Consider the following 17629-nt stretch of genomic DNA (forward strand, 5'->3'; position numbering starts at 1 on the left):
ATCAGGGGCGGACTGACCATTTGGAAACTCAGGCACTGCCCGAGGGCCCGGGGTCAGTAGGGGGCCCCATGAGATGCCCCTGGTAACTTTTTCATAGGCTTTTTTGAGTTTGGGCAAGGACACAGGGGCCCCATGATCCCCTATTGCCCGAGGGCCCCATGAGTTGTCAGTCCGCCCCTGATTACAATGATAATCCAGGGTGGCTAAAAATCGATGATAAAAACAAACAAAAACAAAAAAGAAAAAATCTAATTTTTATCAAACTTTTTTTTAATAAAATGCTTTTGGAGTAAAACTCGATCTAAAGATACATTTCTATTTGAGATTCATTAATAATGTAGTTTATTCAGCATGACATGGAGCTTAGGTATGTAGCACGAGGCTGTATATTCTGCAATATTTACATTTTTGGTAAACTCATTCAATGGATCAAACTCAACATTCACACAATTTCACAGTAACCATGAGAAAAACATGCTGCTTTACTAACCTGACAGCTTATTATTCTAAAAAGGAAACCTTCATTTGGTTTGTAAATATTAAAGATTCTAACTACCAGCAAGAATGAGTCGGATTCCTTACATTTAAAGAGCACCTGTCATTTAAGATCTATCATGGCAGAGTCTGTTAGCGGGCATCCACTCCCCTGCTGCCGCCACGTCCCTCACCTTGTGTCCTTGCCGCATCACCAGCCCTCCCATTAAAGTGAATGGGACTGTCAGTGAGTCAACAGCGGGTCAGAAGAGGAGCCGCTGCGGGACAGAGATGACAGCTGCTCTTTAAAAATTATGATATGATTTAAATCAAATCCACCCCGATGTTATCAAAGCACAATCATGCCACAGACGTACACTGAAGTCACAAACCGTGAGCAAATCTCGTATATCATTTGTTTGGATTAAAAGGAAACTAAAATGAAAAACCATATGATCAGACATGTAGTTCACAGCACGCATCACTAAATGGCAGACCGCAGTCCAGATGCGGACCAAGCCACTGTCCCATCTAGACCCAGACACCATTTAGGAGCCTTCCTTCCCTCTGGCCTCCGCCTCTGTCATTCTCAAGGCAGCATGGAGAGCGAGAGGTAGGGGACAGCAAAGGACGGAGAGAGGCCGGGAGGCACAACTGCAGTGAATGGAGGATGGGGGCAGGAGCAGCACACGTTAACTTTTCCCACTGATACCAATGATGGGGCACTATTCCTCCCACTGACACCAATGATGGGGCACTATTCCTCCCACTGACACCAATGATGGGGCACTATTCCTCCCACTGACACCAATGATGGGGCACTATTCCTCCCACTGACACCAATGATGGGGCGCTATTCCTCCCACTGACACCAATGATGGGGCGCTATTCCTCCCACTGACACCAATGATGGGGCGCTATTCCTCCCACTGACACCAATGATGGGGCGCTATTCCTCCCACTGACACCAATGATGGGGCGCTATTCCTCCCACTGACACCAATGATGGGGCGCTATTCCTCCCACTGACACCAATGATGGGGCGCTATTCCTCCCACTGATACCAATGATGGGGCGCTATTCCTCCCACTGATACCAATGATGGGGCACTATTCCTCCCACTGATACCAATGATGGGGCGCTATTCCTGCCACTGATACCAATGATGGGGCGCTATTCCTCCCACTGATCCCAATGATGGGGCACTATTCCTCCCACTGATACCAATGATGGGACACTATTCCTCCCACTGATACCAATGATGGGGCACTATTCCTCCCACTGACACCAATGATGGGACACTATTCCTCCCACTGATACCAATGATGGGGCACTATTCCTCCCACTGACACCAATGATGGGACACTATTCCTCCCACTGATACCAATGATGGGACACTATTCCTCCACTGATACCAATGATGGGGCACTATTCCTCCCACTGACACCAATGATGGGGCGCTATTCCTCCCACTGACACCAATGATGGGGCGCTATTCCTCCCACTGATACCAATAGATGGGGCGCTATTCCTCCCACTGATACCAATGATGGGATACTATTCCTCCCACTGATACCAATGATGGGATACTATTCCTCCCACTGATACCAATGATGGGGCACTATTCCTCCCACTGATACCAATGATGGGGCACTATTCCTCCCACTGATACCAATGATGGGGCACTATTCCTCCCACTGATACCAATGATGGGGCACTATTCCTCCTACCGATACCAATGATGGGGCACTATTCTTCCCACCGATACCAATGATGGGGCACTATTCTTCCCACCGATACCAATGATGGGGCACTATTCCTCCCACCGATACCAATGATGGGGCGCTATTCCTCCCACTGACACCAATGATGGGGCGCTATTCCTCCCACTGATACCAATGATGGGGCGCTATTCCTCCCACTGACACCAATGATGGGGCGCTATTCCTCCCACTGATACCAATGATGGGGCGCTATTCCTCCCACTGATACCAATAATGGGACACTATTCCTCCCACTGATACCAATGATGGGGCACTATTCCTCCCACTGATACCAATGATGGGGCACTATTCCTCCCACTGATACCAATGATGGGACACTATTCCTCTCACTGATACCAATGATGGGGCACTATTCCCCCCCACCGATACCAATAATGGGACACTATTCCTCCACTGATACCAATGATGGGGCACTATTCCTCCCACTGATACCAATGATGGGGCACTATTCCTCTCACTGATACCAATGATGGGGCACTATTCCTCCACTGATACCAATGATGGGGCACTATTCCTCCCACTGATACCAAGGATGGGGCACTATTCCTCCCACTGATACCAATGATGGGGCACTATTCCTCCCACTGATACCAATGATGGGGCACTATTCCTCCCACTGATACCAAGGATGGGGCACTATTCCTCCCACTGATACCAATGATGGGGCACTATTCCTCCCACTGATACCAAGGATGGGGCACTATTCCTCCCACTGATACCAATGATGGGGCACTATTCCTCCACCGATACCAATGATGGGGCACTATTCTTCCACTGATACCAATGATGGGGCACTATTCCTCCCACTGATACCAATGATGGGGCACTATTCCTCCCACTGATACCAATGATGGGGCACTATTCCTCCCACTGATACCAATGATGGTGCACTATTCCTCCCACTGATACCAATGATGGGGCACTATTCCTCCCACTGATACCAATGATGGGGCACTATTCCTCCCACTGATACCAATGATGGGGCACTATTCCTCCCACCGATACCAAGGATGGGGCACTATTCCTCCCACTGATACCAATGATGGGGCACTATTCCTCCCACTGATACCAATGATGGTGCACTATTCCTCCCACTGATACCAATGATGGGGCACTATTCCTCCCACTGATACCAATGATGGGGCACTATTCCTCCCACTGATACCAATGATGGGGCACTATTCCTCCCACTGATACCAATGATGGTGCACTATTCCTCCCACTGATACCAATGATGGGACACTATTCCTCCCACTGATACCAATGATGGGGCACTATTCCTCCCACTGATACCAATGATGGGGCACTATTCCTCCCACTGATACCAATGATGGGGCCCTATTCCTCCCACTGATACCAATGATGGGGCCCTATTTCTTCATCAAGCCCAAGACATTATTTACTTTGTTTAACCCTTCCCAGCCAGTGTCATTAGTACAGTGTCAGTTAATATTTTTAGCACACTGATCACTGTATTCAGTCACTGGTTCCCACAAAGTGTCAGTGTCGAAATGTCCGCCACAATGTTGCATTCCCGCTATAAGTTACTAATTGCCGCCATTACTAACATAAAAAAATAAAAATTCCATTGTGTATATACACCATAGTTTGTAGATGCGATAACCTTTGCGCAAACTGATCAATATACAGTTATTGGGATTAGTTTTTAATAAAAAATAAACCAAATTTTTTGTTAAAATATAACAGATGATGTAATGCCGAGTAAATAGATACCAAACACGTCACGCTTTAAAAATGCGTACGCTTGTGGAATGGCACCAGACTACAGTACATTCAAATCTCCATAGGCAAAAGAAGGTCTGCAGCTAAAATTTTTGCCGTTTCTCAGACGTTTGCGAAAATGCCTCACGAGTGTGGTATGATCACCGTTTATCAGGGATGTACAATTCCTATCGCCTGAAACCCAGGACATGTAATTCCGGGCAGGTCGTTTTTTTTTGCCTTTAGTCCTGCTGCGGGCAAGCAGCAGGGCTCACCTGTCAGGTGGAAGCATTTGGGCGGCAGTGCTGCTGCCCGATTGCTTCCACACAGCCCACAGTGTCAGTCTCTCCCCCCTGCCCGCTATATGTCCCGGGCTCCGTTTGCCCATCTGCGGGCCCAGGACTGGCTCAGTGTGCGCCGGCGAGATGTGGTACAAGAAAGGGAGGAGAGTGGACACATCCGCTCCCCTCCCCTTTTTCTCCTGACCCGGAAGTGATGTCACTTCCGGGTCCCCATTTGACACATTCCCGGTCATTGAAAAAAAAAAAAAAAAAAAAAAAAAAAAAGAATGTGATGCGGTGCGATGTGCACTGCATTACATTCAGTGGAGCACAGGGGAGACATCCAGGGTCTAAAAGTCTCAAAAAAGAGAACCTGTCAGCAAAAAAAAAAAAATCATCTTTCTGTCCCATATACGATCAAAAAAAAAAAATTAAGTAAAAAAAAAGTTTTTTTAAAAAAAAAAAAAAAAAGTTACATCCAAGCATATACCCCCCCTCCCCCAAATTTTTCAAGAGCCCCACATATACGCACACAGAAACGTAGAAGCACACATGAAGACGTCGATTGCAATACACGTTACATATCGCCGCGCACGCCAGAATGAGAACAATAATTCTATCACCAGACCTCCTTCGTACACTATACCAGAGGTGGGCAACTGTGGCCCTCCAGCTGCTGTAGAACTACAAGTCCCATAAGGCATTGCTAAACTGACAGTTACAAGCATGACTCCCAAAGTCAGAGGCATGATGGGACTTGTAGTTCACCAACAGCTGGAGGGCCACAGTTGCCCACCCCTGCACTATACTAATGACCTATAAGGGGCTTTAAAAATAAAAAAAACAGAAAATATAGGGTACTGAAGTTCGTTGCCCTTTCATGAGCGCACGCAGATTTAATGTTTGACATGTTGGATATCTATTTACTCGCTGCGACCTCATATTTTATATTTTACAAAGAAATTGGAAAAAGTATTGCTTCTTGTGCCCTAAAATTAACTTACGTTTTACTGAAATTTTGTGTTTCCTAGACCTTTGTGATAATATCATGTGACATAAAAAATTGGAACTAGCGCTATTTTATTCTCTAGGATCTCTGATTTCAGAAAATATATCATGTTTTGGAGTTTTGTATAATCTTCAGGCCTACAATCATTTTTCAAACGTGCAAAAAAAGCAAAAAATGGCTCTGGCAGATAAAGGATAAGTCGGACACTCCCCTTTCCTGACAAGCAGCCATTCGGTGCTCATTATACTGCAAGGTTTCTCTTCTCCCTGCTTGTCCCTGGGGGTGGGGCTGGAGACAGGGAGGGGAGGGGAGGAGGAGAAATACAGCGCAATGCTAAAAATATTAAACGTTTAAGTTGCCATAAAGCCCCTTTTGTTTCTAAAAGCCCCGACATTACTTATAGAAGATTTAAATGCGGTTTTGGTTAAATTTATGTTTTTTTATTTGGACAAGTAGATGGTCATGAGGGACAAGTAGATTGGGGCACCGATTTAGTCCCTGGACAAGTAGTTTTTTAAAAAATGTTTATGCATGCGGGAATTACATATGCATTTGTACTTAAGCACAAAGGGGGGGGGGTTAGCTTTATTTTTTTCAATTTTTTTTAATTTATTTTAAACTTCTTGTTACTGTCACTTTAATTTTTATTTTTTAACAACTTTCTTTCACAAAGGAAGAACATCCCTTGTAAAATAATGGGCCGTGACAGGTCCTCCCTGGACCCCGCATTCACTATATCCGCTCTCCCCGGACCCCGCATTCACTATATCCGCTCTCCCCGGACCCCGCATTCACTATATCCGCTCTCCCTGGACCCTGCATTCACTATATCCGGTCTCCCTGGACCCTGCATTCACTATATCCGCTCTCCCCGGACCCTGCATTCACTATATCCGGTCTCACCGGACCCTGCATTCACTATATCCGGTCTCACCGGACCCCGCATTCACTATATCCGCTCTCCCCGGACCCCGCATTCACTATATCCGGCCTCACCGGACCCCGCATTCACTATATCCGGCCTCACCGGACCCTGCATTCACTATATCCGCTCTCCCTGGACCCCGCATTCACTATATCCGGTCTCACCGGACCCTGCATTCACTATATCCGCTCTCCCCGGAATCCGCATTCACTATATCTGGTCTCACCGGACCCTGCATTCACTATATCCGCTCTCCCCGGACCCCGCATTCACTATATCCGGTCTCACCGGACCCTGCATTCACTATATCCGCTCTCCCCGGACCCCGCATTCACTATATCCGCTCTCCCCGGAACCCGCATTCACTATATCCGGCCTCCCCGGACCCCGCATTCACTATATCCGGCCTCCCCGGATCCTGCATTCACTATACCCGGTCACCCCGGACCCTGCATTCACTATACCCGGTCTCCCCGGACCCCGCATTCACTATATCCGCTCTCCCCGGACCCCGCATTCACTATATCCGCTCTCCCCGGACCCCGCATTCACTATATCTGCTCTCCCCGGACCCCGCATTCACTATATCCGGTCTCCCCGGACCCAGCATTCACTATATCCGGTCTCCCCGGACCCCGCATTCACTATATCCGCTCTCCCCGGAACCCGCATTCACTATATCCGCTCTCCCCGGAATCCGCATTCACTATATCCGCTCTCCCCGGAACCCGCATTCACTATATCCGCTCTCCCCGGAATCCGCATTCACTATATCCGGTCTCCCCGGACCCTGCATTCACTATATCCGGCCTCCCCGGACCCTGCATTCACTATATCCGCTCTCCCCAGACCCTGCATTCACTATATCCGCTCTCTCCAGACCCTGCATTCACTATATCCGGTCTCCCCAGACCCTGCATTCACTATATCTGGTCTCCCCGGACCCTGCATTCACTATACCTGCTCTCCCCGGACCCTGCATTCACTATATCTGGTCTCCCCGGACCCCGCATTCACTATATCCGCTCTCCCCAGACCCAGCATTCACCATATCCGCTCTCCTGCCACCTGTGATAGTAAACCAGGGGTTAATTAGCTGAGAAGCCGATTGCCTCCTGGAAAAAAAACCAATACCGGGATGATGCCTGTAGCTGTAGGGGATCAGATCATCCAGGTGTACCGGTGTAAATGTATGTAAGTGTGTACAGCACACTCTGACAAGAGTTGGGCTCCTCGGCTCTCCCATGATCCTCAGAGAAGGCCCAGTGACACCAGTGGAAGTGGGGGGTGTAAAATAAGCAACTTTTCTCACCCCCTCCTAACTTTATTTGGTCAATTGTTTTCTAAACGCTTTTACAAAGAGCGGTGGGGTGCTGCTACATAATAGAACATTGAATTTGGGTGCAAGATCTGCTTTGAAAATTAAAGAACCCGATCAAGATTGTCACGGTCCAGTCCAAAATATGAAACATACAATTTATGGCCAATTTTATTTTTGGGAATTAAAAACAAGATATTTCCTTCCACTTCCTATCCAATAGCTGAAACAGGAAGTAAGAGGAAAATCCTCCAGTGGGGGCATCTTGTGGTGTCACCAGAAGAAGTGTCCCCATTGGGGAGATTTCCCCTTACTTCCTGTCCCATAGCCAAATACACAAAGTGAGGGAATCCTCACCAGAACTAGTGTCCCCATCGAGGATATTTCCTTCCACTTCCTATCCAATAGCTGAAACAGGAAGTAAGAGGAAAATCCTCCAGTGGGGGCATCTTGTGGTGTCACCAGAACAAGTGTCCCCATTGGGGAGATTTCCCCTTACTTTCTGTCCCATAACCAAATCAGAAAGTGAGGGAATCACTGGTTGTCACCAAAACTAGTGTCCCCATTGGGGAGATTTCCCTCACTTTCTGTCCCATTGCCAAAACAGGATGTGAGAGGAGAGGAGTGAAGGAAACCCTGGTTGTCACCAGAACTAGTGTCGCCATTGGGGAGATTTCCCCTTACTTCCTGTTCCATAGCCAAATACACAAAGTGAGGAAATCCCTGGTTGTCACCAGAACTAGTGTCCCCATCGAGGATATTTCCCTGCACTTCCTATCCAATAGCTGAAACAAGAAATGAGAGGAAAATCCTCCAAAGTGTGTGTGTGTGTGTGTGTGTGTGGGGGGGGGGGGGGGGGAATCCTGTGGTGTCACCAGAACTAGTGACCCCAATGGGGATATTTTCCTCCACTTCCTTTCCGTTAAGCAAAACAGGAAGTGAGAACTCCAAAGTGAAGGAATCCCTGGTTGTCACCAGACCTAGTGTCCCCATTGGGGAGATTTCCCCTTACTTCCTGTTCCATAGCCAAATACACAAAGTGAGGAAATCCCTGGTTGTCACCAGAACTAGTGTCCCCATCGAGGATATTTCCCTGCACTTCCTATCCAATAGCTGAAACAAGAAATGAGAGGAAAATCCTCCAAAGTGTGTGTGTGTGTGTGTGTGTGTGTGTGTGTGTGTGTGTGTGGGTGGGGGGGGGGGGGAATCCTGTGGTGTCACCAGAACTAGTGACCCCAATGGGGAGATTTTCCTCCACTTCCTTTCCGTTAAGCAAAACAGGAAGTGAGAACTCCAAAGTGAAGAAATCCCTGGTTGTCACCAGACCTAGTGTCCCCATTGGGGAGATTTCCCTCATTTCCTGTCCCATTGCCAAAACAGGATGTGAGAGGAGATAACTACAAAGTAAAGGAATCCCTGGTTGTCACCAGAACTAGTGTCCCCATTGGGGAGCACTTCCTATCTAATGTCCAAAACAGGAAGTGAGAGGAAATTCCTCCAAAGCAGGGGAATCCTGTGGTGTCACCAGAACCAGTGACCCCATTGGGGTGATTTCCCCTTACTTCCTGTTCCATAGCTAATGCAGGAAGTGAGGGGAAATCCCTCTGACTGAAGGAAATATCCCCCCCCATTATTTTCCCATCTGTCCCCGGGGTTCTGCACCAATCACACCCAGCGCTCACATCCAAATACTAGACGCATGATGGGGGTGTATGGTACACAACTCCCTACAAACCTAACCTCCCAGTGCTGCCATGGTTACAACATGGACCCCCCCCCCCAGAGGCAGAGAAGGCCTGAACATGTCTGGGGACAACATATGGAGACCCCCCCCCCCAGGATAGAGGAGGCCTGAGCATGTCCTGGCTGAGGATGGTGGATCCAGTATGAGGAGGTTCTGCTTCCCACCATATAGACCGGCTCTGTGTACTGTCCTTCTCCAGCCTGACACCCCCGGTCAGGACCCCCCTCATATCACCATGACAACCCCGGTCAGGACCCCTCACATATCACCATGACAACCCCGGTCGGCTCCCCACCTCCGGTCAAGACCCCCTCACCTCAGCTCTCCTCCGTTCACTCTTCTTTCTCTCAGCCACCAGATGCGTCAAGTTCACTTCGAGGCCCCCCTCCCCTCCTCCCGTTCTGCCTTTTAGGGCTGTCCCTTGAGCGCCTGTCTCTATTTTCTCCCTATTCCATCGTCTTCTCTCCCCTCCGACACTCCCAGGAGACTCATTCTCACACTGTTTATCTCACCCATCTTATGAGATGTCTGTTTTATGCTGGTTACTGTTGCAGGTAATGGGTGAAGTCAGTCAGGCAGTGTGGCGGACAGCCCTGAGGGTGAGGCGTGATGAGCCGGCTTTCCGAGGGGTCCTGTCAGTGTCACCTCGGACAACATGGCGGCTGTGAGAAGTGTGGGAGCGCTGCTCCGGCTGGGCGGGAAGACAGGTACCTGGGAATGGTGGGGGAGAGGAGGGGGGCTGGTCTCTGGACGGGACGTGTCTGATCTACCGGGGAATGGAGGGGAAGTGCAGTCACTTCTCATTCTACCTCACTATTTGGGTGGGGATGTATGTGTCATATATATATATATCTCTCCCCCCTTCCTGGGGGGCTCTGCTGTCACCATAGCAACACTTGGAGATTAGGTCCTTAGAGTGTAAGCTCCTCTGGTGCAGAGACTGATGTGACTGGCTGTGTCCTCTACAGCACTGCGGTATATGTCAGAGCTATAGAAAGGTATATTAACTGTGTGTGACTCTGGGGTACATTCGAGTGTAAGCTCCTCTGGTTAGAGACCTAGGTGACTGGCTTGATATACATCTTAGACTATACACGGAGCCAGTCACCTCAGTCTAACCAGAGGAGCTTACACTCTAATGTCCCCCATGGTCACACACTATTATCATACATTACTATATCTCTGACATATACCGCAGTGCTGTACAGAGAACACTGAGCCAGTCACATCAGTCTCTGTACCAGAGGAGCTTACACTCTAATGTCCCCTCCCCCACAGTCATATCAGTCTCTGTACCAGAGGAGCTTACACTCTAATGTCCCCTCCCCCACAGTCACATCAGTCTCTGCACCAGAGGAGCTTACACTCTAATGTCCCCTCCCCCACAGTCACATCAGTCTCTGCACCAGAGGAGCTTACACTCTAATGTCCCCTCCCCCACAGTCACATCAGTCTCTGTACCAGAGGAGCTTACGCTCTAGTGTCCCCCCCCCCCCCCCACAGTCACATGCTGTTAATATACTTTATTATAGCTCTGACATATACGTGGTGCTGTACAGAGAACTCTGAGCCAGTCACTTAAGTTTCTGCACCAGAGGAGCTTACACTCTAATGTCCCCTCCCCCACAGTCACATCAGTCTCTAACCAGAGAAGCTTACGCTCTAATGTCCCATCCCCCACAGTCACATCAGTCTCTAACCAGAGGAACTTACGCTCTAATGTCCCCTCCCCCACAGTCACATCAGTCTCTAACCTATAGCGACAAGAATACCTTCCTCACTGTGAAGCATGGTGGTGGTTCAATGATGTTTCGGTGGAGTGTGAGCTCTAATGCCACAGGGAATCTTGTGAAAATTGATGGCAACATGAATGCAACATGTTATCAGAAAATACTGGTAGACAATTTGCATTCTTCTGCAAGAAAGCTGCATGTGGGACGCTCTTGGACTTTCCAGCACAACAATGACCCCCAAGCACAAGGCCAAGCTGACCCTCCAATGGATGCAGCAGAAAAAGGTGACGGTTCTGGAGTGGCCATCACAGTCTCCTGACCCGAATATCATTGAGCCACTCTGGGGAGATCTCAAATGTGCGGTTCATGCAGGACAACCAAAGACTTGGAGGCATTTTGCCGAGACGAATGGGCAGCTATGCCACCTGCAAGATTTTTGGGGGCTTCAGACAACTATTACAGAAGACGGCACGTTGCCATTGATGCCAAAGGGGGCCATACACAGGATTAGCAACTGAGGAGATGCAGACTTTAGAACAGGGGGCATTTCCTTGGTTTACTTGTTGCCATGTTCTGTTTTATGATTGGCCAGTTCTATTATCACCTACAGTTGCAGAATATGAATCCCATAAGAAATACAAGAAATGGGTTTTTCAGCTCACTCATGTTTTCTTCATAAATGGTACATTCTGTATATTTCCAATTCTCCAAGGGTGCACAATAGTGTAGGTTTGTATAGAGAACCCTGAGCCAGTCACATCAGTCTCTACACCAGAGGAGTTCACACTAACATTCCCCCCCCCCCCCCCCCAAAGTCGCACACTGTTAGTATTTTTTTTTAATTATATATTTCTATAGCTCTGACATATACCGCAGTGCTGTACAGAGAACACTGAGCCAGTCACATCAGTCTCTGTACCAGAGGAGCTTACACTCTAATGTCCCCCACAGTCACACACTATTATACATTTCTATAGCTCTAACATATACCGCAGCGCTGTACAGAGGACACTTAGCCAGTCACATCAGTCTCTGCACCAGAGGAGCTTACACTCTAATGTCCCCCATAGTCACACACTATTATACATTTCTATAGCTCACACTTATACCGCAGTGCTGTACAGAGGACACTGAGCCAATCACATCAGTCTCTATACCAGAGGAGCTTACACTCTAATGTCCCCCATAGTCACACACTATTATACATTTCTATAGCTCTAACATATACCGCAGTGCTGTACAGAGGACACTTAGCCAGTCACATCAGTCTCTGCACCAGAGGAGCTTACACTCTAATGTCCCCCATAGTCACACACTATTATACATTTATATAGCTCACACTTATACCGCAGTGCTGTACAGAGAACACTGAGCCAGTCACATCAGTCTCTGCACCAGAGGAGCTTACACTAACACCCCCCCCCCCCCCAAGTCACACACTATTATTATTTTTATTATACATATCTGTAGCTTTGACATATACTGTAGTGTTGTACAGAGAATACTGAGCCAGTCTCATCAGTCTCTAACCAGAGGAGCTTACACTCTGTTAGCTGATAGAGGGGTAGAATCAGCCCTCCTGTACCGGCCCCGGCAGAAAGGGGACTTTTTCATTTCCTTTCGGGATCAGGCAGAGTAATCTCCTCCAACCACAGCTCTCTACCTTTTAAATGTAAAGTTCTCTTGGGTCCTATCAGTTCAGCCCGGAGGTAGAGAGGGGGATTTTTTTTTTTTCTTTCAGATGTAGGTGAAATCATCCAGCAGCTGTGGCTCTTGACCATTAAAGTAGGACTAAAACTTTTTATTTTTCTCAAGGGAGGTTTCTAACCCTGTATGTCTAAGCCTGTGGGAGGGTGAAACATGTCAATGGGGCGTGGTTTTAGAAGAGATCGTTTGAAGCTGATTTCCTAGATCTGATATTTGGGCTGACTGTGTAGCTCTTTGTCCTTTTTGATAGCTAGGGTTATAACCCCCCACTCCCACCAAACATGTGTTTTTTTTCTTTTTTTTTTTTCTCCTGTGTCCCTTTAGGGAGATTTTCCTTCACTTCCTGTCCCATAGCTAAAGCAGGAAGTTAGCGAATCCTTGAACAAGTGTCCCCATTGGAAGATTTCTATTCTGCTTACAACCCAAAATGTGTCACTTTCAGTCATCACCGTGAACAGGACAGATAGAGGGTGAATCTCCCTAATGAGGGTACCAACAGTAAGAAAAACTGACCTGTTCTAATCCATTTCCACTCTGTCCCAAAAAAAGAAATATCTTTTAGTTATACTTTCAGCTCCTGCTGTCTGTCCCAGCGGATTGATATATCTAGTCCTTAGGATGGTGATTATACAGGGCCCTATGATTTCTAATGGCGGCCTTGACCACCTAGTGTGGGGGAAGCTTGAAGGTCAAGCATACATGGTGACTGTTTCATATTGGCTTCCATATACCTAGATAGGTACCTATCTTCTAGGTATAGGATAGGTACCTATAGAGGATCACATCCATACAGTGGGACTGTGGACAATGGATGTAGCCACGCTCTAACAGGAAGTCGCATCACAGCAGCAGAAAAATGAATTTTGAAGAAGCCGAGAGTGATGGAAGAGACTTTTGTTTTTGTTTTTTTTGTTTGTGTTTTTTTTAGTTAAAGTAGAATTAAACTTCCACATAATAATATTATAAAAACATATATATTCATATATCTACAGTTGCAAGAAAAAGTATGTGAACCCCTTGGGATTAGGTGGAGTTTTGCATGAATTGGGCATAAAATGTGCTCTGAACGTCATCTAAGTCACAACAATAGAAGAACACAGTCTGCTGAACATAATACTACACAAACATTAGATGTTGCCATGGTTTAATTGCACATAACATGTAAACATTCACAGTGCAGGGAGGAAAAATTATGTGAACCTTTGGACTTAATAACTGGTTGACCCTCCTTTAGCAGCAATAACCTCAACCAAACGTTTCCTGTAGTTGCAGATCAGACCTGCACAACGATCTGGAGTCATTTTGGACCACTCCTCTTCACAAAACTGTTTCAGTGTAGCAATATTCTTGGGATGTCTGGTGTGAATCGCTCTCTTAAGGTCATGCCACAGCATTTCAATGGGGTTGAGGTCAGGACTCTGACTGGGCCACTCCAGAAGGCGTATTCTGTGCTGTTGCAGCCATTGTTTTGTTGAATTACTTGTATGCTTTGGGTCATTGTCCTGTTGCATCACCCATCCTCTGCGGAGCTTCAGTTGGCGGACAGATGGTCGTACGTTTTCCTGCAAAATGTCTTGATAAACTCTGGAATTCATTTTCCCATCAATGACAACAATCCGTCCAGGCCCTGAGGCAGCAAAGCAGCCCCAAACCATGATGCTCCCTCCGCCATGTTTCACAGTGGGGATGAGGTTTTGATGTTGGTGTGCTGTGCCTTTTTTTCTCCACACATAGTGTTGTGTGTTCTTCCCAAACAACTCAATCTTGGTTTCATCTGTCCACAGTATATTTTGCCAGTAGTGCTGTGGAACATCCAGGTGCTCTTTTGCAAACTTCAAACGTGCTGCAATATTCTTTTTGGACAGCAATGGCTTCCTCCATGGTGTCCTCCCATGTACTTCATTCTTGTTTAATGTCTTCCTTATTGTAGATGTGTCAACAAAAATGTTAGCATGTGCCGGAGATTTCAGTATTTCTTTAGCTGACACTCTGGGATTCTTCTTTACCTCATGCGGCATTCTGCGCTGTGCTCTTGCAGTCATTTTTAAAGGACGACCACTCCTAGGGAGAGTAGCAACAGTGCTAAACTTTCTCCATTTGTAGACAGTCTGTCTTACCGTGGACACATGAAAATCAAGGCTTTTGGAGATACTTTTGTAACCCTTTCCAGCTTCATGCAAGTCAACAATTCTTGATCGTAGGTCTTCTGAGAGCTCTTTTCTGCGAGGCACGGTTCACATCAGACAGTGCTTCTTAAAACCAGTAAACCCAAAACAGGTGTGTGTTTTTTAAGGGCAGGACAGCTGTCAGCAACACATCCAATATCATCACACTGATTGGAGTCAAGGTTGGCTCACTCCTGGCTCCAATTAGCTCTGGGAGAAGTCATTAAGCTAGGGCCTCACATACTTTTTCCTCCCTGCACTGTGAATGTTTACATGTTATGTGAAATTAAACCATGGCAACATCTAATGTTTGTGTAGTATTATGTTCAGCAGACTGTGTTCTTCTATTGTTGTGACTTAGATGACGTTCAGAGCACATTTTATGCCAATTCATGCAAAACTCCACGTAATCTCAAGGGGTTCACATACTTTTTCTTGCAACTGTATCTATCAATCAATCATTTATTTTTTGTATAAGGATGCTCTTCATATTGGCACATTTTGGCAGACTTACCTGTCAAATTATCCTCTCCAGCTCTGTGCTGTCAGTGCTCTCCGCTGTCATGGGCACTTCCGTCTGCTCTCAATCCTTCCGGTTTTGGACTCTTTATCCACTTGATTGTTCTGAGCTGCAATGATGTCGCACCAAAGCACAGAGTCGCATCATCATGGCACAGGGGTGCTGTAAATGCAGACCTGCAGAGGTCTTATCTTACCCCTTTTCAGCCTTTGTTTGGCCCCTTTCTCATAAATGTTCCGATCAGGTCTGCCTGTCCGTTTCTCAGGTGGATTCGATCGGGCCCTCCCTCTGCTCTTTGGAGCGGCGGGTGTAAACGCCCACCTAGCTCCAATCTGATCTAAATGGCAAAATCAAACAGAAGGCGATCCATTCCCCTCCGTCAGATCAGAGGGCAGTTGGGTGTAAACAGGCAGCCAGTCCGTTTACATCCGACTGCCCATAGAGGAGAGTGGGCTGTGTCCGCTCTGCATAAGTGGACATGGACCTGTCATCTGCCTGACTAGCAGGGAATCAGCAGACAGATCCCCGACTGAGCATGCGGAGTCCACCCCGTGTGAAAAGGCCCTTCTTTATGTAAACCAGAGTTTAGTGTTCCTTTTTAAAAAAGATTCAGAATGACAAAAAAAAGCTTAAAGTTGAGTTCCAGCCCCCACCACTTCCCCCCCCCCCCCCCCCAAATAAATTTTAGGTCAGCAGCTACAAATACTGTTGCTGCTGACTTTTTAACCCTCGGTTTACGCCTATGAGGCCGTGCAGGCCGCGTTTTGCACGGGCACGAGAGCCCGTTCATTTGAATGGACTCCCGAGCCCGTGACACGCAGGGAAGAAGTCCCCGCACTTCTTTTGAAAACGCAGCCCGCACGGGAACCTCGGTTCCCAATACGGTTGCGTTTTCCAGTGTGGGTGGCGTGCCATTCGAACTAATGACACCCAGCCGCGGGTCCACATTTCTCTGTGCGGGTGGTGTGGCTGCATGGATTTATGTGCAGATCCGCAGCGGCACCACCTGCACAGATGTGAACCTAGGGTAATAGTGTAGGGCACTTACCTGTCCAGGCATCCAGCTGATTCGATTCCTCAGTCGGCTGTCGGGTGCTGGTGCCACCACCTTGACTAAAGGTAACCGGCAGTGAAGCCTTTCACAGCTGGTTTCCTATTGTGACACACGTGGCGCTTTGTGGATGGACTGCAGTCCTCTGGGTCCTTGGAAATGTCCCGGTGGTCTACGGAAGGTGCTGAACTTCCAGCTGAGTTTGCCGCAGCAAACTCCGCTGGAAGTGGGAGTGAATACCTGTCAAAGCCAGGTATCTGCTTCCATTCCCCCCACCTCAAAAGGTGCCAGATGTGGCAATGGGGGGGAGGGGGGGAAAGGAGACCTCTACTTTTGGGTTGAACTCTGCTTTAAGGACAATAAACATCAGATGTTTACTATATGCAGGGTTTTGGGTCAATTCTTGTGTCTTCTGGAATCTTCTGGAGTTGAAGGACTTAGAATTTTCAGCAAATTCCTAAGCCCTCAGTTTGTGTCAATAGTTCGTAGTTGTCTGGAGAACAGATATGATTGACCTTGCCGTGTTATTGGTTCAGTGGCTATGGGGGAAGAGGGTGTTCAGGGATTACATCGCCCTCTATAGGATGAATGAAGTTCTTTCTAGGCTACTACATACAGCTTATTTATTTATTTCAGGTACTTATATAGCGCCCTCAATTTACATATATATTGTACATTCACATCAGTCCCTAACCCTCAAGGGGCGTACAATCTAAGGTCCCGAACTCACATTCATACATACACATACTAGGGCCAATTTAGACAGGAGCCAATTCTCCTACCAGCATGTCTTTGGAGTGTGGGAGGAAACTGGAGTACCCAGAGGAAACCCATGCAGGCACAGGGAGAACATGCTAACTCCAGGCAGGAGGTGCCGTGGTTGGGATTCGAACCAGCAACCCTAGTTCTGCCAGGCAGAAGTGCTAACCATTTAGCCACTGTGCTGCCCACAACTGTGGAAACACTGCTGGGGCTTTTGCAGGTGCTACAGAGATGTAAAGTACAAATGTTATCTCATTAAAACGACTTAATTGCAGGTACTTACAGTGCTCAGCATGAATGAGTACACCTCTTTTGAAAAGTAAGATTTTAATCAATATCTCAATGAACACAAGAACAATTTCCACAATTTTGACAAACATTTGTTTAGCTCATTACATGTGTGTAAGGTTGATAATGTAACTTAGATTACAACA

The 17629-nt window shown here is 47.3% G+C and overlaps 2 protein-coding genes across 3 annotated transcripts in view; one reads left to right on the plus strand and one right to left on the minus strand.

The window, feature by feature from the left end:
• HADHB (hydroxyacyl-CoA dehydrogenase trifunctional multienzyme complex subunit beta) overlaps window positions 1-9670 on the minus strand; it is a 57054-nt gene extending 47384 nt beyond the window's left edge. For both annotated transcript variants that reach the window (XM_089655656.1, XM_089655655.1), the window contains exon 1: window positions 9574-9670. The gene's annotated coding sequence lies outside the window, so the exon portion shown is untranslated. The remainder of the gene's footprint in view (window positions 1-9573) is intronic.
• A 168-nt stretch (window positions 9671-9838) lies between these two features.
• HADHA (hydroxyacyl-CoA dehydrogenase trifunctional multienzyme complex subunit alpha) overlaps window positions 9839-17629 on the plus strand; it is an 84610-nt gene continuing 76819 nt past the window's right edge. Inside the window, exon 1 of the mRNA XM_089655654.1 lies at window positions 9839-9964. Within this exon, the coding sequence (XP_089511780.1) occupies window positions 9913-9964 (52 nt within the window). The 5' untranslated portion in view covers window positions 9839-9912. The remainder of the gene's footprint in view (window positions 9965-17629) is intronic.

This window comes from Staurois parvus, unplaced genomic scaffold (genome assembly GCF_062004578.1).
Source record: "Staurois parvus isolate SC_StPar_1 unplaced genomic scaffold, SC_StPar_1.0 ptg000860l, whole genome shotgun sequence".
Taxonomy (NCBI): domain Eukaryota; kingdom Metazoa; phylum Chordata; class Amphibia; order Anura; family Ranidae; genus Staurois; species Staurois parvus.